This window comes from Strix uralensis, chromosome 33, assembly GCF_047716275.1.
Source record: "Strix uralensis isolate ZFMK-TIS-50842 chromosome 33, bStrUra1, whole genome shotgun sequence".
Lineage (NCBI taxonomy): Eukaryota > Metazoa > Chordata > Aves > Strigiformes > Strigidae > Strix > Strix uralensis.
In genome coordinates this window covers 1,117,905-1,140,273 of record NC_134004.1, presented here as the reverse complement: position 1 = coordinate 1,140,273, position 22,369 = coordinate 1,117,905, and the positions used below count along the sequence as shown (strand labels likewise).

Here is a 22,369-nt window from a genome sequence, read left to right as displayed (position 1 = left end):
TCCAGCCCCAGCACCCAGCTGCCTCCTCCCTCCACCCACCAGCACCCCAAAGCCACCTCCGGCCATCAGCTCTGCTTGCGGCAGGTTTCCACATTACATGAGGATAGTGTGGGAGGAGAAAGGCTTGCTGGACAAAGAAGAAGAGGAAAAATGGTGCCAAGAGCAAGAACAGGTCTCCATGATGCTGAGGGTGCTTCCTTCCCACATACCGTGGGCTGCAGCTCCTCAGTGCCGGGGAAGAGCTTTACCCAGCATGAAAAAAGACATAAGGGCCCTTCAAGGCAGGACTGAGCTTCCAGTTTACCGCGTTCACCAGGCGTGCACCAGGATGAATCAGTCGCACAGAATTTGACCCCAGGAGTTAAAAACCAGGATGAATCAGATCTGGTACCAGATTTAAGAGGGATTACAGACTGGCTCCTGGGCTCAGTGCCGGTGTGGCCCTGACACACGCACACACGTGGGGTTGCGCGGGGCTGTCGCACAGGCACATGCAGCCCAGCCACGCCACGTCATAACATCCTCGCAAAGCCGAGGCAGAGCGAAGCAAGCAGGCGATTCCTCCCTCTGCCTCAAGGTGCTGACTTGGGCCCGTGCCTGCACCGCCTGCACGCTACGAACCCGTTGAGCTACGCTACAGGGCACACCATTTGGTGCCAAAGTTTCTCTTGTAGCCACGTCGGGACGACAAGCAGCTCCCGACCGCACGCTGCACTGCTAAGAGGAGGCTCCAGGAGTTAACCAGCCCCCGGGGGGATCCCAGCACCAAAACCACGCACACAGCAACTGCCCCTTCACAGTAATTCAAGCAAGGAGCAGGAGCAGAGCGGGCCGTGCCCCTGCGGAGGGGTTGGGTTGCATCATTTGGGAAGTATGCAGCACGACAAACCGCGCCAGGAAAGCTGTGGTGAGGTGTAGGCATGGCCAAACGCCCACTCTGCATTTATTCCAGAAAGGTGTTGGTGGCACAAGGTAAAAAGTGGGAGACTGAGACTCCAATTCACATAAGTGGCCAGGAAAAAAATAAACTCAGACCTTTTGCCTGACTATTTGGGCATGTAGCCTCTGAAAAGTGTGGGCAGAAGGCAGCTATCAAGGGAGGGGGCATAGAGGCACTGGTTCTCCAGCACAAGGAGCTCCCACGTTGATCTTCGTGGGATCTCACAGCAAACTGTCCCTCTGTTTGTCCTAACACAGCTGCTGCATCAAGCAGTGACACCGTCCCTTTCTCCCATTCCCATCCTCACCATGTCCCTGTTCCTGGCTGCGGCTCCCACCTGATGACAAATGGAGCCCAAATCCCTGCCCTCATGGAGAAAAAATACACCCAAAGACATCTCACCTCATGTGCCATCCCTCAAAGTTCTGGGCTCACTCCTGCTACACTAATGTTGCTCTGACCAGCCACCAATCCCCACCTTGGGGCAAAATGATCCGTTTCTGCAATTCCCAAGGCAAATGTCCACCTTCTAACTATCACTTTGATGTCTTAAGTCTTTTTCCCCCCCCTGAAAAAAGATCCCAGTGTATTTTAGCCTCAGAATCTGCATGTTGCAAACCAGGTAGATGGCCTCATAAATATCCATGCAACCTCATTAAGAGCTAAGAGTTCGCAGTACCCACTGAAACACAATACATCATTATTTATGCTGCAAACCATGTGAGAATGACACACAATGCAGAAACAAAATGCCTAATTAAAAGTGACACAAGAGCACAGAGCCAGACTGTAATCAGAGTGGTGGATACTGGGTGCTGTCTAAAAGGAATGAAGTCATTTGCTCAAGTGTGGATTGAGAAACACTCAGCAGTAAATCCTCATGCTGTGTGTCTCATTTATGCTCTTTTTATAAGCAGGGATATTGAGAAAGAAGAAGCCATTTGCCAAAGTAACAGGACAGATTATTAAAAAGGGAACTGGCAACCTTCAGGCTCCCAGCATAGCTCAAAAGAGTGGGCTCGGAGAGTGGCTGCCACAGGGACCGGGGTGGGGGCTGATGGAGAGCCGAGAACACACGGCGATTCAGAGACCCTGGGACAGCCTTCAACTGGGAAAATAAAGCAGCGGTTTCTAAGATGGAGCAGAGTGCCTTTATTTGGGAGATGATACCATGCGGCTGCCTGGGGGAGATCTAGCGCCCAGCAGCTGCTTCCCCAGCCCCAGGCACGGACAGTATCACCCAGCCTCTTTGTACAGTGGGAAGGGAAGAGCCTGCAGCACCCCAGCACAAACGAGTGATGTCACCACCCCTTAATTAGTCCTACTTTTTTTTTTTTTTTTCAATACCTGAAATTTCCTGGAAACTACGTGAGCAAAAGCGCAGCAGATGGATTGGAAACCTTCCTGAGTGTGAAGCAGATGTGGGCACGTCCCGTCCTGCCTTCCAAACCCTTCTATAAATTCTTTGCAAGTGACGTTTATTTTGGGGAAGCAATTTAGATGGCAGTTTTAGCTACTCACTGCTTCACCCAGAAATCAAAAAGGAGCATGGAGGGAAGAGGGTTGGCAGGAGGAAGGGCATGTGGATGGCTCTGGGCAGGCACGTGAAGGAATGAAAGGAGGAAGTGAGAATGGAAATGGGACACTAGAAGGGTGGATGAGCAGGGAAAGAAGGAACAAGTGAGAGAGAAGGAAGGAGCAGGGGTGGATTGCATGCAGGGAAGGCTGCAGAGCTATCCCCCAAACCAGGGCCCACAAAGAGCCACGGTCCAGGGCAAAATTCTCCTGCCCCCTGCCACCATGCCCCGATCCCAGCATGGACAAGGTGGCTACAGCACTTCCCTCAGCGCCCATCCACTGTCCCCCAGGGCTGGGGAGGGTCGGACAGGGAGAGTGATGGCAAACCACATGCGTGCCCAAATTAGCATGGAGCCCTGTGGTCAGTGGTGTGTCCCTGGCTGTCCTACCACAGCACTGGTCTGGGCATGCCTCCAGCTCAGCCCAGGCCTGTCCCTCCTGCACTGGGCACTGCAGAGATGGGCTGAGAACAGCTGAACGAAGGTGTCTCTGCAATCAAAGCCCCTCACCACAGACCCAGCTCTGGGCAGTGGTGCTGGCCTGTGACCCCGCATAATCAACCTCTCTCCAGCCTATGCCCCAGAGCAGGTAAATGCCTCTCCTGTCACAGGATGAGGGCCAGCAGCCAAATTTATCAAAAGCAAAACAAACATTTAACAAAATAGGCCCTCCTCTTCTGTTGATTTTTTTTTTTTTTGAGCCTGAAGTGAGCTCAGTGGACTGAACCTGGTTCTCCGGAACCAGGAACCTGCAGCTGCTCTGCCTTGTCCTACCTGTGGCCACAGTATCAGCCATTCCCCTGCGATGTGTCACTGGGCTTAACACACTCAGTTCCCACTCCAGACGCTCCTCGCGTGCCTGATGAGGCTTAAATAAGTCCTGCTGACCCACTCATTACCTCCACAGCTCTCTGCATCCTTCAGCCCTGTCTCTGTCTTGCTTAACCTTCATCATTCGGATTCCTTGGGGCAAATGCTGATTCGTTGTTTATGCTTCATACATTACCCATACTTAATAAACAGCAATTACTTATGGAACCTTGATAAATGAATTATTCTCCTATGTGTATACATATTGAGCTAATAACCCTAAAAGGTGATTTTCCAGATGGCTGGGATAAGTCTCCATGTATCAAGGGAAGGGTGACAAGACTCTCTAGGTTTGTCTGCAAAGGTTTAAGCACTCCCAAGCCACCCTGTGCCCGTCTCCAAACCTCAACCTACCGAACAACCACACTGCAAACTCAAAGCAACACGTTGTTTTCCTCCAGACAGATCCAGAAGAGATCCTGGGTCCACTCAGCATCTTTGGATGGTGATGACTCCATCCAAACGGATCAGGAGACAAGCCAGCCCAGGCTGCGAGGACACAGGCAACACTATGGGAGCAGGAGGACACAGCTGTTTAGCTGGAGGTGACCAGACCCTTCATCGCATCTTCCAGAGCCTTCTCCACCTTGCTACCACCTTCCTCTCGTCCCCATCCTTTTTTAGCTTGTTTTGCCGTGTAGCCAAGAAGGCTGGCGCCAAATCTTAAAGCCCAGTTTTAGAGACCAGCCCATTCCAAATTGAACCAAATACCTAGCCGAGGAGGAGCATCGAGAACATCGTCAGGAAAGGAAGAAACACCCTGACTCAGCACTGCCTCTCCCATAGGGCTGGGAAGAGAGCAAGGGAGAGAAACACGTAGCAAGATTTTGGCTGCCGATGTAAAGCAGCCCTCCCTTCTCCATCCTTGAAAAGACAGCGGGAGGTGACAGGTTTCTGCCCTGCTAAGCGCACCTACGATGCCAAAGAGCAGTCTCATTTCAGCATCAGGCTGTTGGATTGAAATTAGGCTGGTTAGACTGAAATTCTTGGATCCCCCACCTCGCCCCTCTGCCTAGCAGGTGGGACACAGGAACTTCAGCCTTGGCACCTAGAAGGGAGAGGTTAGAAAGCAAGTTAATCCTCTCTCTGCAAGCTCTTCCCACACATCCTCACATCACCTGCCAGCAGAGATGACCACTTGCAAACACTTTCCTTAGATGGTTATTGCAAATTATACCCATCCTTCCGGAAGGAGGCAGGACTTTGAAAAGCCTTGCTCATCTCAGAGTAGAGTGGCCCCAGTGCTCCCACTGAAAAACGGCTTTTCACCCTGCCTTTTCCTAAAGGCAGCTGTAATCCTGAACAATCATCCTTCTGCATCTTTCTGTGGCAGAATGATTCGGCCTCTGCCTCCAGCATCTAATAGAGAGGATGTGGGATAGAGCATGTGCTGCTGTGCAGGAACCGGGACTCAAAAGGCATCCAGCAACATGTCACAATTAGATCTGATCACCTCAAGAGGTTTTTGTGCCATTGTGCACTGGGAGATGCTACTTCAGCCAAACTCACAGGCTGGTTCCAGCGCTAGAAATTTCATTTCAAGAAAAAAAAAAAAAAAAGGGGGGGGTGAGAGAAAAAATTGATACTTAGAGGAGAAAGGAGTAGGGATTGATGCACAGGTAGATGTGGCTGCCGATGCGATGACCAGCAGCGCTTCCTGGGATCTTGCAAAGCGTAACCGCGCAATATCCCACCTGGCTCAGTGCAGAACACCGCTCTTCGCCGCTATTAAATTGAACTAGCCTAATTTCACCTCTATCTCCTTCCCTCAGAGGGATCATTTCTAGGGAGCCATCACAACTGCCCTCAGTACCAGACGAAGCAAAAAACCTGCCAGGTGACCCCATGACCTGATGCTAATCAGGAACACTGATGTGCCTGCAACCGCAAAGCCACAAAGAGCAGCCCACGATGAGATAGCTCATCTCACCTCATCTTGCAAGAACCATGAGCTTTGTCATCTCCCAGCCATAAGTTTTGTTTTAGTCCTTAAAATAAACCATCAGGATTAAACTCAGAAGTCCTGACAAGGATTCGTTAAGTGAGGGACTTGGTATTCAAATGGATCATCAGGGGAAACATTTTCCCTGAAAAGGGTGTTTTGGTAAGATGGACTCGCCCTGTGGAAGCACACGGTTCTTGAAAAAATACTGAAACTATGCTTGAAGAAAAGGTTAACCCTACTGGAATGGGTCATCTTCCTTCTGAAGTCCTTCTTAAGGCAAAAACTACTACATCATCAGACACGTTTCTTGTTGAAGCAGGTCTGTGACAGATCCAAGCTTTCTTTCACTGCACTTGGTAGGGAAATTCCCAGCTTGTCTTTCAACACGGGGCAGAACCAGACCATAAAACAGCAGCTTTCCCACAAAATGGAACTGCCAAATTTTGGCCAGAGAAGACCATCCCCTTTCCTGAGAACTCCACAATGCCAACAGACAAAAAGAGGCAGAAACAGGTGTTCTGTCCTGATTTTTCACATGTGAAACTGAGTTAAAGCAGGAAAATGCTTTCAAGAGAGCCATGTCCAGCATTGATTTATACCTAGGTCCAAACAGGTATTTAAGGGCGTGCCACCTTAGCAGCCTAGAATTCATTAAAAGACAGTGGTTTTTGGTGTCTCCAGCTCAAGCTTTTAAAGGGCTTTCAAGGAATGTGGAGCGTGGTAGTCAAAGATGGACTTGGGCACTTTTGAGATCCAACTCTGTGTCTAGAGGTTTTGAAGGTCTCTGCTGTTGCCAGACCAGATGACTGAATAACCTCAGGACTCTTGGTTCCCACACCCAGGGGTCTCAAAACCAGACTCAGCACCCCTAAAACACTCAGAGCACCAGAAGTTTCCATGATGTGCCCGTGTGCTCAAGGGAAGGCCATGAGCACCTCTAAGCACAATGAGCTTGAGATGTGTTTCCAAACTCCTACCTTTAGCCAATTCAGTCTTTTTCTTTATGATTTTAACACACACACCCCCTCCAAAAAAATCACAATTCCTTCCTGCAGATTTTGGCTGGAAACCAGCCGGGGGCTGAACCCAGGCTCCATGTGCTAGGTACTAGTGCAGAAGCCGTGCTCAGAGCCGTCCTCCCTGAGCCTGCTGCAGCCCAGCACCTTTGACTGTTTTCTTCACCATTTAAGGATGAGGAAAGCAGCTGCTTGGGGCCCAGCGAATTACCTGTGAGTGATTTGTTTTTGCTGTGAGTGCCTATGCCCTCACCACACAAACAAGCTCCTGAAGAAAGGAGGGTACAGACAGAGGAGGGAAAAAAAAAAAATAAAAAGCCAACAGGTTGATCTGGATTACATCAACGGTTACACCCTCCTCCGTTTAATGAACATAGGAGAACAGGTGCTTGTAATTCATTAGCCAACCCACGAGCTGAGGAGACAGGAATTAAGCCGACCAAACTCCTCAGTGTGCCACTACTCTCTTTCCCTTTGAGGCAGCAGCAGCAAGAAAACTTCATCTTTTTTTTTTTTCCCTCTCCCTTTCCCTCCCCTTCCCTCGAGCTGCAGAGCCACAAGCTGAGCATGACTAACCCTTGCAAAGCCTTCACCAGTGGCTCCCTCTCCTCTTGGGAGGTGTCAGGGAAGATGAGCAGAGGAAAAGCAGCCAGCACGTCCCCGGATCGCCTGGGCCGCTGCAGTCCCGATGGGGTGGCCAGCAATGGCTACAGCTCTCTCAGCCTTCATGGGGATGGTGGATACCGGTGCTCCTCTTACCCCTCCTTCTCCATCAGCGGGAGACTCCTGGCCCCCGTGAACCTTGATATCGACTCAGACTTCCAAGCCATACGGCAGCAGGAGAAAGAGGACATCAAGCTGCTCAACAACCAGTTCGTGACCCTAATTGAGAAGGTAAGGTGAGCTACTGAGGACCACGGTGCAGGATGGGGACAAGGATGGTGGTGGGGAAGAAAACACTAACCTGACCCTCAGGAGACTTATCAAGAACTGCAGCTAACCATTGCCAGGCTCTGAATATTAGGCTAATTACCCAATTAGTTATTCCTTCAGTGCTATCTGTTTTAACAAGGGCTAGCATCATCTCTAGGTGAAGCTGGGCCGCATCCATGGTCAGCGGCATCAGGCATCTCCTCTGCTGCGCCGGATGGTCCGTGGGGAGGACAGGCAGCTCTGCCCCCGGGGACCCTGCCCTGCCCGAGCAGCACAGGCAGGGCCACAGAGGCACCGTGCTGCAGAGAGAGGCCTTGGCTCCCGGAGTGGACACACAGCCACGGGTGGTGACGCTGAATAAGGTGGCAGCTCAAGTCTTCTCTGACTGCTAAAGAGAGCTGGAAATTCACCTCCGTAGCGTTGTGGTGGGCAAGGGAGACACCCCCCCCCCCCCCCCCCACCTCCCTCCTCTGTGGTTTTTACTGTGAGGGGTTGCGTGCTTAGCCAAGAAAGTGTCGCTTTCATCTCTTAAGATGCATGAGAAGGCAGAAGGTTTTCTCAAAGGAAAACAACTCATCTAGCCGAGGCAGGTTTCTGCAAAGCCCTGGTGCTCTGTAAACAGATGGTAATCTCCTAGGAGGATTGCTTCACTGCAGTCTACAATACAGGCACTCAATGCCAAGCTACTATGGCTTGGTTTTTTTTTTTTTTGTTTTAACTCTACCTCTAAGAGGACCTGAGTTCACACTGGGAAGGAGAAGGGCGGGGGAACCATCTCCCATAGCATCTCTCCAACCTGAATAGCTGTGAACCAACCACACCCGCGTGTGCGAACAGGCGTGCGGCAGTACCAAGGGGCTGACCTTGGATGGAGGGGACATGGCAGCCTCCACATCGGTGCTTCTCCAAGCACAGATCTTGGCAATGTGAATTTGGAGAAGCCCTGGTGTGGAAATCACCCAGGTGGGTTGTGTTGCACGTGCTGCAGGACTGGTCCAGATTGAAAGGTCAGGTTTTGTGTGGATGTCAGCCCTGCTCAGAAACCAGACCTCAGCAGGAGGAATGGGGGTAGGGGTGATGGGACAAGACCACGCAGTGACAACATGTACGTGAGCCAGATCACATGCAGAAGCCTGTTCTGTGCAAACAGGGATGGAAGAAGCAAGAGAGCCTCCAGGTTTCCTGATAAACCCAGTCTGGTGGCCTGATGGACAGAAGACACAAACAGCCCACCGTTGTTGGGTGGCTTTGACCTCGGTGCTAGCAGCTCCTGCGTTTGGCTTTGAAGGCTGTAGCTTCAAGTGGTGCATCAAGTGGCAAACTTCAGCCATCTGCCTCAGGCTCTCATTCCAGAGGAAAGTAATGACACTTCCTTGTCAAAGAGAACTTGTCTTTTTAATCAGGAATTCAGATGGTCTCAAACCTGAGTGGCTAATTCCTCAGCTAATTGACCACACTAACTTTAGGAGTTTGCTGCTGATGGTTTTCCAGCAGGCTGTTCCAGATCTGCTAGTGTTTATTTTCCATCCAGGTATGTCCAGGTGGAAGAGAGGGAAAAGCCAAGTCATGAAGTCCCTGTTTGAAGCTCTACCTTTAGCCTGAGCAGCACCTTTGGTCACTTCTATGTTCAGGCCTGATCTTCCGGGAAATGAGACCAGATCTGGGTGATTCTTCTGCTGCAAAGCTCATGTTAAAAGACTTTGCGAGGAAGAATTTCTGCTAAGAGGGACGCTGTATAAGAAGCCAAGATGTAAGCAGTTCAGCCCTGTGGATGGGTATGGTTTGGGAACAGGAGAGAAACTGAAGAGTTTGGGGGAGGGAGAAAAAGAGCAGCTAAGGATTAGGAGCAAGGTCAGGAACTGAGACTTGATTTGAGGGTCAAAGATGGACCTAGAACAACAGCCAACACATTCAACCATTTACCATCCCAGCAGCAAATGGGGAAGCTGCCTTGAAATGAGAGGCTGTTCCTTACAGCCAATCCCCCAGGTTGACTCCAGCCCCCCGGAGGGATGCTCTATCACAGTCCCCAAGATGCCTCAGATGGAGAGAACAAATGGCCCAGTTGGCTCCTGGTAGCCCCAGAGGCCACTTGTGCCACCTGCGATGCCCCTTTCTGGCTCTCAGCTTCACACATGCACCCAGTGTGCCACTGGTTTTGTGCCAGGACAAAGGAGCCAGTCAGCAGGCTGGGCTACTGACGGGATGTCTATGGCCATGTGTTAAGATATTGGGAAGAAAGGATCAGGTCTCTAACAGTGAGACCTGGAAGATCTCAACACTCACATCCCTTCTGCTGAAAACTGAGCATCGGAGTGCCTCTGCTCCTGCTCCTCGCTCTCTGCTCGGCCAAGAAGCAGTGTGGGAAGATGTTGTCTCTCCCCGTGTGTATCCGTGCAGTGGTCAGCAGCTGGGAGCTCTGTCTCTTCAAGGCACTGGTGCTGCTTCGGGCCACAGAAAGTTCATCAAAGCTGAAGGCCAAGCAGAAGGTCAAGGCCAGATAGCATCTGCACCCCACTGCCCACACCACACAGGGCACAGTATCAGCACTGAATCATCCCCATTATAGAGCGGAGGATGTTGTTGGAGGCAACTCACAAATCACCAGCCAAAAGGTGACTGAGGGCATTCGGTTTTGTTCACAGAGCAAAAGGAGAGAGGGGTAGCAATGAGATAATTGATTGAAGTTAACCAAGAGCTTTGAAAATGCAAACTGTTAAACACTGAGCATTACTGTTAAGGTTGTGAATATTAGGAAAGAAGAGTGCCAGATTCATCAGCTGGTGGGTGGATGAAATGCAGTGTCTCCTCTCTCAAGCAGACAGGCGCACGCACATGCAGAGCTCACGTGGAGTCTGTAATTATTTTGCTTATTCTCTAGAGTTCCCATAGGCCTTGTCTATGTTGCTTTGCAATACAAACCAGGACTCTGATTCACTACCCAGACTTCACCATGGTGTAATCCTACAGATTTGAGAGGAGTTATCTTTGTTTGTGCCACTCTGAGGTAGTAAATCTGACTTTCCTTCACCCTGGACATCTGTGCATGACCTGTGGTGGATTTTCAGCCTTTGCTTCGATCTGTTCACAGGCGAAGGGGACTAGCATTGAACAGTCCTTGTTTTTCTGAGACTTAATAAAAGATGCTCATTCATTTTCATGTGAACATGTTCTATCAAGAAATTAATTAATAGGTAATGTGTAAAACCTCTAAAAGTCCCTATAACCCTCCATCCTCAGGCCTAATTTTCAAGGGATTTCTCATTCTTACCTGGAAATCTCTGCTAATTCCAGCAGCTTCTCACTACTCTGAAGGTCTCCAGGTCAATGTCTCCTGTCCTGCCAGAAGCAGTCAGCTTTGATTTTGGCTGTCAGTGTTACTAATATCTCTGAAACATCTTCTGTAGGTCCAGTGCTTGGAACAACAGAACAAGATCCTGATGACAAGGTGGAACTTCCTGAAGGATCAAGACAATTCCCACTCCGAGTCAGACATCAAGGCCATCTATGATCAGTACATGAGCAAAATGAATCAAGAGATGAAAGCGCTCAACTACGAGCAGGAAAATCTCGAGTCGGAGCTGACAAAGGTCCTGAGCACCATGGATAACTTTCGAAGCAAGTAGGTGTCTGGCCTAGCTGGATATTACAAGGGGGGATGTGTTTGGAAGGTATCGGTTCAGCGTGTGCATGAACAGTAGCGTGGGATTGATTTAACACAGACTGTTATTCCCAGGAACAAACTCCTAGTCTGGTGTGCACAGAACGGTGTATTCCTGATTAATTAGAGATGAAAGGAAACCCATAAAAAGTGAAATACCAAAGAGTGCATGGCATCTGAGAAATGCCTCAGGCCAGAGAACAGCCCTGGGGAACAGTATTACCAGGAATGACAATCACTAAAGCAGAGAAATATTTCTTGTCCCTGCTGCTATCACAAACCAGAACTTTATCCCCAAACCATTTATGGATCTAGGCTGCTTAGTATTAACAAACATCCCTTCCTTTCCCCCTTCACCCTACAACACTTAATGCAAAATTCTGCTTTAGTCCAAAAAGTCAGACTTTTACCCAGAAAACCTGTTGACAGAAAATATTGAGGCAGCTGAAAGTTTAAGTGAGGACCAGCTGCCACGTGCGTATCACTGCTTTTGCCAAGAGCTTTGAGATCTTCAGATAAGAGCCTCTGAGATGTGCCATGGCTCATTCAAGAAGACAATGCTTTTCTTATTATTGGTGTCATTTGCATACCACAGATGAACCACAATTAGATACTTTCCTTTACAGTTACACCCATCTGCCTACACGAGATCTCTGGAGTCTTCCATGCTGATTTGTAGCAAAGAGCCATGCATGGGCACTGTCAGAACAGCGATGCTAAGGGACTGCCCTTCCCGTCTACATCACTGTAGTAACAGCCCAAACCTCTTCCTCATGTACAAAGTGATGCAGAAATAATAACAGTGCCCTCTTCAGAGAGTTTAGCCCAAGGATCTTAAAGCTCTTTGCAGACTTTGATTAAACCAGCTACTCAATGTGTCTGCAAATTAGGGGAAGGACTGATACCTCCACTTCACAGATGTCTTAACGGAGACACAGCAGTTAAATGTCTCACCCAGGCTCACAGAGCGAGCTGGTGGCAGAGCCAGAATAGGACCCAGGAGTTTGGTTCTTGACCTTATGCTGAAATCATTATGCTCAGCATCCTTCAAGCAGTGATGCAGTGAAACCCAGGTGCCTAGAAACACCTAAATTCCTCGCAGTGGGTGTCTGTCTGCTCTGTACTTGGATGTTGGTTTTGCTACAAGACTTGAGCTCACGGACACTTGCTTCGCTGACACGTAGCAACCCTGTGCTTCGATCAAAGCCACAATGTGGACTGTGCCATTTACTCCCTGCCCTAAAAAGGTTAAAACCTGTCATCCCTCTCTGGAGCACTTGCTCTTCCTAGCACTTCCCCGAGGAAGTAACTGCCCTGTGGCCCCACAGTTATAAAAGATACTTCTTGGTTTATTCCCTGACAGCCAGGAAAACCCAGATGGGAAAATGGTTGGGCTGGTGAATAAATGTCAGATCAGTCACCCCTATCTGCTCTCACAGTTTGTACTCATATTTGTACTCAGCAATTGCCTCATTAATTGCCTACGTCTGGCGCTTCGTTTATTTTTCAGCCTGACTTCTTAAGGACAAAGGTGCTTACACAAACCGGCTGTCTGTTTGTTTTCCCCCTATGTTTTGGTTTTCTTGGACAGTTACTACCTAGCTAGACAACGGGATAAGACATGATAGGGATGTTATATCCCTCAAAATTAGGAAAAGAGACTGGCTAGAGGAACCCACCCCACACCCAACACACGCAAAAGATAAGGATGCAGCCTGTGCACAGGCGCAGTATTAGACAGCAGAGAATCCGCAACGGACACCAGCTTATGACTAGCCCAGCTATCGGTCTTGAGAAGAGTTCCCGCTTTGTGGGACTTCACAGCCACGGGAAAACAGCATTCAGAAATTACACTGCTCCTCAAAGCGTTTTTCCTTCATTTGCGGAGCCTTCCCCTTCCGCTTTCTCCCGTCTGTGAGCTGCAAGGCACAAGCTCTGCCGGGGGTGACCTAAGCAGCAAACGGGCAAAACCCACCCTGTCATTGGGTGCTGTTAACACCCAAAGCCAGCGCAGGTGGATTTCTGTGACAGTGACAATCCACAGCGCTGCTCCCAGCGGTTAGTGATTCATGGGGAGAGAACTGCTGCTTCTGCTGAGCCTTCTGCAGGCAGCGATCCAAGCCCGTCCTAACCCACGCTGGCTCTGTTGAGTCCTGCACGCCGCCTTCAACAAGGCTGCCTCAGCCCAGCAAATGGTCTGCCTAAGCCATGCAAATTTTGAAGGCTTCCAACTCCTCTGGAGGTTTCTTTTCCCAAGGGAAATTTTGGGGGGGAGGAAAAGCTAATAACTTCCCTGGCTAACTGAACTGGGTACGCTCCCATCCACGCCGTGGCGCTCCAGAGGGAACACGCCATGCACCCAGGGACCATCCAACGAGCTGCTGCCCAGCAGGTCACTTCAGATGTGAAATCTGCCTTCAGTGCCCCTCTATAAGGCCCTAATTCATCTGTCTTGTCTACACAGGGCCTGCTTTCCAAAAACCGTACGGGAGGTTTAAGTAGCTGGGATACCTGTACCTCCTCCTCAAATTAGGTTCTCACTGACCAGCAATTCCAAATGCAGAGGAGAATGGAGAGGGGACAGGGATGCAGGTTGGAGGCTGCCGCAGGATCTCAAACCCTGCTTCTTTAGGAAGTCAAGCTAAAAATCAAATACCAAAACATACCGAATAGGGATGCTCAGCTACACAAGGGTTTGCTTCAGCTCCCCATGTGTGTGGGGCAGGAAATTTTCGCCCGTGCTGACCTACTCTAGTGCAGCACTGGGGAGATACTGCAGGAAAATACGGGGCATACAGCCCTTAGAGCATCCATCTCTGAGATCCAGGGATTCTGTCAGTCAAATCTTGCCCCTGAAGACTAGACAGCCAACACCCCTCTACCTTCAACCTCTGCAGTTGGTTTTCAGCTACTTCCCGCCCCATTTCCTTGCTCCACAAGAGGAAGACTGACTTAATTCATGCCACCAGGCTCAGATCAATCCCACCACTATATCTTCACCCTAAAGTAGTCTTGAAGGCACATCCAGAGAGGAACACAGCCTGCCTGAGATTTGGTTCACCTCTGCTTTTGCTTCACTGCTTATGGAAGGAGCCCAAGGCGGCCAGACGCCTGTCTCAAGTGTGTCTTAAGTGCACGAATCAAGCTGGGATGGATTTACACCTGAATGCATGACTGCTTGAGGATTATCTCTGAGGAGATAAATGCTGTAATGTGTTTGTGGAATGCTCCATCCCCATGTGAATCATCTCCCGGCCGCCAGGTCCCTCCGGAGCCGTGCGGTGAGCACGTTTGGCTGGCTGGGCCTGCTCTCTTTCAGTCAGAACTGTTGTTTGTTCAATATGTAAGATTATGTCAGCGCCTGGCAATGTGTGAAGCTGCTTCGGCAGGCTGGGACAGACTGGGATTGGGCTGAGATGCAATGAGGATGAAGGAAGAGTGGCAGGCTGTAATTAAGCTCAGTACATAGTTGCTGGCAGCATGGCTAACATTCCAGCTAGAGAGCAGAGAAACCAGACAGGTAAATCTCGTTAGCCACACTACCCGGCCTTGCAAAAGCAGGCAAGGAGAGGGCGAGTTTAACACCATGGAGGTACTCAAGAGGAACCTCAGAAGTGCCTGACTGTAGAGCCCGGGACTGTCAGATCCCCTCCCTGTCCTCATTAGCCCCTCTGTTGAGGAAGCGACAGCTCCAGGGAGCTGTTTTTGATATTTCAGATCAGCTCCTGAGCTGATTTACCCCCTTGCCCTGTGCTGTGTTCCCAATACCTTCTCCTCTTCCTGCTCCTAGGCACAGCTCCTCTTCCTCTTAAAGGTTTGTACGACAGCAGGGAAGGCTCTTCAGAGTAACTGGAGTGATGATGCACCAGACACCAAACAACAGAACATGGCTGTCATGGCTGTCATTCCTGATTTTTATCATCAGTGCTCTGTTAGGAGATGCCATTTTACCTCATTCCCAGAGTCTCAGCCTTCCCCATATTAATTTGGTGCCATCTCTGAGAACCACGGGAAGGTTTCATCCACAGCCTGGAATCACTATGTGCACGTTAGGCTAAAAGGAGCCTGAGGTATCATGGAAGAGCAGGGAAGCCACGACCTCCCTGAGAGCTCAACCCGCTCTGGCCTCAGCAGAAGAGCCCAAAGTGTGTCCAGCAGCACAGTGGGAGATACCAAACACCCACCACATAACGCTCCTGCACGGCAAACGAACCAACTGCTGCTGGTCACACACCAGGCCCGAAAGAGACCCTGTGGCTTCCAGACACCTGCTTTTAGCAACATCAGGGCTAGCCACGTGCTGGTCCCCGGAGCCAAGAAGGGTTGGTGTGTTCCCTGAGCTACTCTCTCATGTCTGCTGCTGGCCATCAAGAAATGCATTTGCCCCCGGACTAAGTCTTTGCTATCCTGGTCCTGCCTTATCAAACCTGTTTTCAGACACCTGAGGGGTTGGTTCCTCTGCTGGATATTCAGCCATTAGGCCTCCACCCTATCCCGTCCGGTTTTTGTTACCTTCTGCTCTGTGGGCACCGTTTTCCATGAATTGCTTTGCCTGGTCCTGTGTTACTTCACAAACTGCGCTACATTTAGGATAAGTTATGACACTGGTCCAGTATTCTCAGAATTTTCACAAGTCAACATCTTCTCCCTTTTGAAGACTCCAGACTCTGGAAATTAAATGCTGAGAGTACCTGAAAGAAACAGAAGAGGAAGGCTTAGGGTGAAGATTTAGGAGTCTTTGGGCATGAGACTGGGTTTCACAGAGAATAACGCACCACACCCCACTTCTCCATGCCTACTCTCTCTTTCTGTGGCAAATGTGAGGTAACCTGAGGTTGCTTAGCCCTCAAATTAAATTAGAATTAAAGCTACCTCCTCTCGACTCTGGGGCTTTTCAGACTTGAAGCGCTCATGGTGTTGCTACAGAGCAGCTGGCATGTAGCAGCTTGTTATCCTCTCTCTTGTCCAAGATGCCCACACCTAGGAGACATCTCTCCTTGCTGCCTAGTGTACATCAAGGAGGTGGGACATTCTAGTAAAAGTGGAAAGCTTTGATACCAACACTTCTTGGGGCCAGCAACACAACCTTAAGCATCCCAGAGGCTTTCACCATGGGCAATTTCTTACTGCTTTTTTCACTCTCCTTAGATACGAGGATGAAATTCGCCTCTGTAGCGGCATGGAATACACCTTCATGGAGCTCAAAAAGGTCAGTGGCAAGAGAAGCTTTTCATCTGGACGGGCTCGACACCAGATCGGTGTAGGCACAGAAGAGCCTGGCGAGGCAAGATGGTCCAGGCTCAGCTAAGACAGTCCGAGCTAGTCCTCGTATCACAGATGTTTTGGGGGGTAATAAGGTCTTGAGGAGGGCAGCAGAGCGGTGAATGCAGTCACCATTTCAGTAGGAAAAGCACAAGTGAGTCTGGGCCACTTGTGGTTACAAACAAGCCCTGTGGCTCGTGGCAGAAGCGCCTGGGGGTCAGAGCCAACCACACTACAACTGCACTGGCCAGACCTGGCCCCCAGGGGTCTGTACCCCAGGACCCTGTGAGGCAACTCCTCTCCTCCCTGGCGTGGTTTCTCTCAGAATGACACCATAGGTTGGGAAAGGCTAGAAATTGATAAATGTGTTTGCTTTTGTTTCCTGTCACATGGCCACACCCTGTTTAAACATCCCGCCCCAGAAGTAGCTGCATTTGAATATCAGCTGAAATGGGAGGCTTTGTGCACAGCCTTTATATTAAAAAAAAAAAAAAAGTCCAAGGTGCAGGAATGCAGGGTATTATTAGACAGAGGAAACGTTCTCCACAAGTGATCATTATGGCTAATTGCATGTTTTCCCTGAGACACTCATCAGCTAGTAAGGGCAGTTCTGGTGACTTTTGTGGACGACATCAGAGTTTTCAATAACGTGTGCTTTTTGTGGTGAACAAAAGATGAGTGGGTATGGACCAGCCCTGCCTGCTTCCTTCTCCACCCTACCTCATTTGAGACTTCCACCAAAGCGCTCACTCAAAAAAACCCACCCCAACAAACACTGCACAGGAAAAAGGTCCACAAAGGAGCCTCCCTACTTGCAGAGCAGGAGAGCAGTTTCACAAGTGTCTGTCAATAAACAGCAAACAGGGCACTTGCTGGGGGAGAGGTGGCAGTGGGAAAGACTTCTTGCTACAAACTCAAAGACAAACTATTGATTAACACCCTTTCCATCTCCCGTAGGATTTAGATGTGAGCTCCTTACACAGAACTGAGCTGGAGGTAAAACTCAAGGGGCTCCAAGAGCTGATGGATTTGAAAAAAACCATCTACGAGCAGGTAAAAATGCAACTGGGAGAGTGGCCTGGGAACACACAAGCTGCTACACAAAAAAATGGCATTTTTGTGGATAGTTCCACTACAGAGAGGGCATTGTTCCAGATTTACAGCAAAAGGAGAGCTTGGCCAGGGGAGTTGCATGGTGTTGCAGACATCAGATGGCTTAAGGCAGGGTCTCATGTGCTAATCCCCTTCCCTTAACTAAACCAGCTCCATTTAAAATCTGATCGGGATGTTCCTTCTGCCCCGCAGCTACTGCAGAGAGGCTGCTCCAGCAGGTCTCCTCTCCAACAGTCAGGACCCCCCCCTAACTCCTGAGTTGGATGTTTTGGGGCTCAGCTCCCAACCCCCACTGACAGCATCTGCCTTGAGACCAAGCGCTCCAGGTCACACATAAACTGAGTATTATTCTAGTCAGAGTCAGAGGAAGGGCTCACAACAAAACAGGACAAGCCGTGGCGAACGTGGGTGAGGTGCTGGATGCTCTTTAGCACAATCCACCAGACTCTGTTTCCACTGAAACGAGACGTGCGCGGTCAGGGGAGAAGGACGGAGTCTGCAGCCCTTCAGACAAACCCAAAGGCTGCAGCGTGCCCGTATCTACTCAAACAGGGTGAAGCGATTACAGCCACTTACTCAGAGCCTCTAAAATGTTACCAAGCAGGCTGGGCAGTGTTTTGGGAATACTAATGATTTGTCTGAATTCTACAAATACAAACAATTAAAATGCTTGAGAGAGGAATGTTAACATTCCTGTGTGGAAACTGAGGCACAGAGCGGCGGAAGGACCTGCATATCAGAACTATATTAGACCACAAGCCCTGCCTGCAACTAACCACGAAGCCTTACTTTCTCAAAAATTATAAGATTATTCCTGGTGCAAGGCAATTCACAAGGGTAGCCGGAAATCACATCCTGCTGTCAGGATCTCCTTGAGCTGATTTCCTCCAGGTTCCACACTGCTGTCCTGGCAGAAAGTTGCATTTTTTTACCCATGCTTCATGCAAAGAAATTACCCTCCACCTCTCTTTCTGCCCTTTCCTCCCAACAGCCTGTCTGCAGGTTAGTCACCTTCTCGCCCGTACCTGTTGATTTGACTGACATCACCGTACAGGCACACATATGCAGTGGAAGGGCAGAAGAGGAAAACTTTTCTTGACAGCTTTGCTCACAGCATGTCGGTGTGAATCAGAAGAAATCCCAGCCTCTATCCTCCTTAATAAGGTTCTTTCCCCCCCCACCCCCTCAGCAGAGGATGCTCAAGTGTTTGCAATAAACATGCATTTTCTCATATAACTCAAAGATTAACAAAGAGGCTTAAGGATTAACCACCAGTGGGGAAAAAATACACTGATAATCCTGCTCTTTGGAAGAGTGGTGGGGTATTTTTCTGTTATTCAGGAATGACCATGTCAGGGTGCCCTTTGTCTCCCCAGTCAGGGGAAGGCAAGGCAAACAACATATTCAAATGCTTCTCTAAAGAGATTAGAGCCCTCAGCACAAAAGGGAAGAACAAAAACATCAAGATGAAAGGTAAGAGATGGGGAAAGATGTATGTTGCTCTCCTTTTAACACTGGTGTAAATCAGAAGCAACTGCAGAGGTACTGATAAGAGTGACATCCCTGCAGAAACAGTCTGAGGCTGTGGGGGTAGCTGCCAAGTGAACATGTACACCATCTGCTCAACATCAAGTCACGTCTTGCCTGGATATAAACCACCCAGGAGCGCAGTTTACAGGCACGGATTAAGGGTCCTTTTTAGGTTCACTGAGGGGAGTCTGCATTCATCATTGTTTGGCTCCTTTTTCTAAAGCTGTGACCTAGTCAGCTATCAAAGAGCAAACATCCCCGACAGTGATACCGCGGCCTGTGTGTGCACGCTCCTGCTTCCCCCAGGCTGCCTTGAGTTTTCCCAGTGTATGAGAGCAGCTCTGGGGAGCGGACTAGGTCTGCTAGTGATGGATGTGCGTCGAGTAGAGGCCTGCCAGTCAGAGAGGGACCTGGGGGGGTTGATTGCTAGCCAGCTGGGCAGGAGTCAGCAGTGTGCCCAGGTGACCAAGAAGGCCAATGGTGTCCTGGCTTGTATCAGCACCAGCGTGGCCAGCAGGGACAGGGAAGGGATCTGACCCCTGGGCTTGGCACTGGTGAGGCCGCCCCTCGATGAGTGGGTTCAGTTTTGGGCCCCTCACCCCAAAAAGGCCCTTGAATGACTCGAGCGTGTCCAGAGAAGGGCAACGGAGCTGGTGCAGGGTCTGGAGCACAGGTCTGATGGGGAGCGGCTGAGGGAACTGGGGGGGTTTAGTGTGGAGAAGAGGAGGCTGAGGGGAGACCTCCTGGCCCTCTGCAACTCCCTGAAAGGAGGGTGCAGAGAGGGGGGAGGAGTCTCTTGAGCCAAGGACCCAGCGGCAGGCCAAGAGGGAATGGCCTCAAGCTGCGCCAGGGCAGGGTCAGACTGGCTCTTAGGAAGGATTTCTTTGCAGAAGGGGTTGTTGGGCGTTGGAATGGGCTGCCCAGGGCAGGGGGGAGTCCCCATCCCTGGAGGGGTTGAAGAGTCGGGTTGAGCCAGCGCTGAGGGATCTGGTGGAGTTGGGAACGGTCAGGGGGAGGTTCATGGTTGGGCTGGAGGAGCTTCAAGGGCTTTTCCAACCAAGAGGATTCTGTGATTCTGAGAAGGCTCTCCCTTCTCTAACCAGACACAAAGCAGACTATAATAACAGAAGTGGCAGCCACAGCCTCTCTAGATACTGAAGCAGAGCTCAGCAAAGGCATCTTTCTAGCATCACCAGCCTGCAGAATGATTCATGCTGCCCTATTTCTTACCCAGGAATAGATGCCCATCATCTGAATACTGATAGATATCGAAGCATGATCAGCAGTTCAATTAACCTGGTCTTGATCCAGTACAAATGCACTATTTTGTCTGACTCTTAACAAATTGTATCCAAAGATCCCAAACCAACACTTTAGTACCTGAGTCTGGATTTCATGGAGAAAATAATATCAGCTTCCAAACTTTGGAGAGTGAAAACCGAGGAAATCTCACCATCTCCACACTGCGTATGGCAGATGCTTTGCCTGGCCAAGCACAGCAGCTCTGCCAGGGTTCAGCTCTCTCCTGCCTTGTAGCTTTGTTGACTACTTGGTATCTCAGTCCTATTCTCTTTGTTATTCAGGAACTCGAGGAGCTGCTGACAGAAATTAAGGACATTTCTGTTGTACTGGGAATTGACAATGCATGCAAACTTGATCTGAGCAGAATTGTGGAAGAAGTGAGGGCCCAGTACGAAGCCCTGGCTCTTCGGAGCTGGGAGGAGGCTGAAGCACTTACCAGGAGAAAGGTATTTTGTCTCCTTATCTGATTGATCCAGGGGAGAGGCAGGGAAAGAAGATGGAGAGAGATCAGCCTAGAAACTACAGGAATCAGCAAGATGTGGAGGGACAGACTACACCTGGGAACGGGGGGAGGGACAGGGTGCTAGCCCAGATCAACTCCTCCTAACTCGGGTGTGTAAATTAGCAGTCTCATTGCTCTAGGCTCTCCATGCTGCCAGTGGAGAAAGGCAACGACATCTCCCAGCGGCAGCTTGTCCCACCTAAGACGCAAATGACCTTCCACTGGTGCCTCCTCCAGCAGAGCAAGAATGTGGTTAACCCCAAGAGGCAGTGCGCTCTGTACCTGGCACAGCTACAGCCAAAAGAGGATATCACAATGAGCCCTAAATCCTTCCACACACCCGCTAGTCTTCCCCTGTCGGGTGTTTCTCCTCTAGGGCAGTGGGAATCCTGGCAGATCCCTTTGCTACAGCAGAGGAGGCGTGCAGATAGCCCACTCTTTCATCTCTCCTGCAGCTGAATGAAGGAAGCACCCAGTCAGGCACCTATGGGGGTCACCTCCTTGACAGCCGACGGGAGATCGCAGACCTGAACATACAGATCCAGAAGCTGAGGTCCTGCATCGTGTCCCAAAAGAGCCAGGTATGTCCTGGGGTGGGTGACAACACTCTGACGTACAGGTCTGAAACTACAACACACCTAACACCTCCACCACCCTTCTCCCTTTGCAATACCAGTGCCTGCACTTAGAGGAACATATCAAAGAAGCAGGGGAGCACGGTGAGATGGCCCTCAAGGATGCCAAAGCCAAACTGGTCAAGCTAGAAGCAGCCCTACAGAAGAGCAAGGAGGATATGGCTCACCTGGTGAAAGAGTATCAGGAGCTGATGAACATCAAGCTGGCACTGGATGTGGAGATCCTCACCTACAGGAAGCTGATGGAAGGGGAAGAGAACAGGTAAGTTGGGCTTCCTTGTGCCTGAAGAGCGGAAGGGATGCACCCAAACACCTAGGGAGAAAGCAGACATCCCAAGCTTTGAGTCTGGTATTGAAGGTTTGATCAAAGAAAGCACAAATCCCAGCAGATCCCATACAGTTCAGCCCTGTTTCTTGCTCTGAAGCTTTCCCTAGATGCGCCAGGTTGGAGGGTTCCAGCACTCCTCTAGATGATGCTTTGCCCAGATGCTGTTGAGTTAGCCTTCACCATCCAACCATGCACTTGGCTCTACCCGTGTAGCCCAGCTCATGTGGGCCAAACTCTACATCTCTCTGGCACTGCAGAGGTTAATACATGTCCTCACACTCTGTCCTTGTGTACACAGCATGGAGCAACCAATACCCACAGTCATCAGCACCGTCCACTCCAGACCAAAGCACCGTAAGTGGTTTTATTCCTACAGTTTGGTAAAGCAGAGTGTGAATGAAACGTTTCTAACCTCCCTGCTCTCATTTCCCCCCACCCCTGCAGTTTCTGCCAGCACCTTCAGAAACTCCAAGCTGTTTGCAAGAGGAACAGGGAGCACCAATGGTGAGATGAAGGCCAACGGAGGCAGCACAAAGATCCTGCCCTCCAGAAGCCACAGTGAGGGCTCAGTGACACCTGAAGCAGATGCCCTCAGCACCAGCGTCCGGCCAAAACTCAGTTCCCTGCCCGCTGAAGAATGCTCCTAAGAGACCTGGAGCCCTGCAGCATAAACACAAGACCCGTTGGCATCTGTAGCCAAATGAGGCAAAAGCACTTTCTCCTGAACTCAAGCCAATGTCCGAGGACAAAGGATG

The 22,369-nt window shown here is 50.1% G+C and overlaps 1 protein-coding gene across 1 annotated transcript; it reads left to right on the top strand.

Moving 5' to 3' along the window:
• The first annotated feature begins 6,915 nt into the window (after positions 1 to 6,915).
• Positions 6,916 to 22,261, top strand: LOC141936672 (keratin, type II cytoskeletal 80-like). The gene is made up of 9 exons (XM_074853821.1): positions 6,916 to 7,242; positions 10,689 to 10,903; positions 16,091 to 16,151; positions 17,162 to 17,257; positions 20,431 to 20,595; positions 21,107 to 21,232; positions 21,328 to 21,548; positions 21,913 to 21,968; positions 22,059 to 22,261. Exons 1-9 carry the CDS (start codon positions 6,916 to 6,918, stop codon positions 22,259 to 22,261), a joined length of 1,470 nt encoding a protein of 489 aa, XP_074709922.1.
• The last annotated feature ends 108 nt before the right edge of the window (positions 22,262 to 22,369 follow it).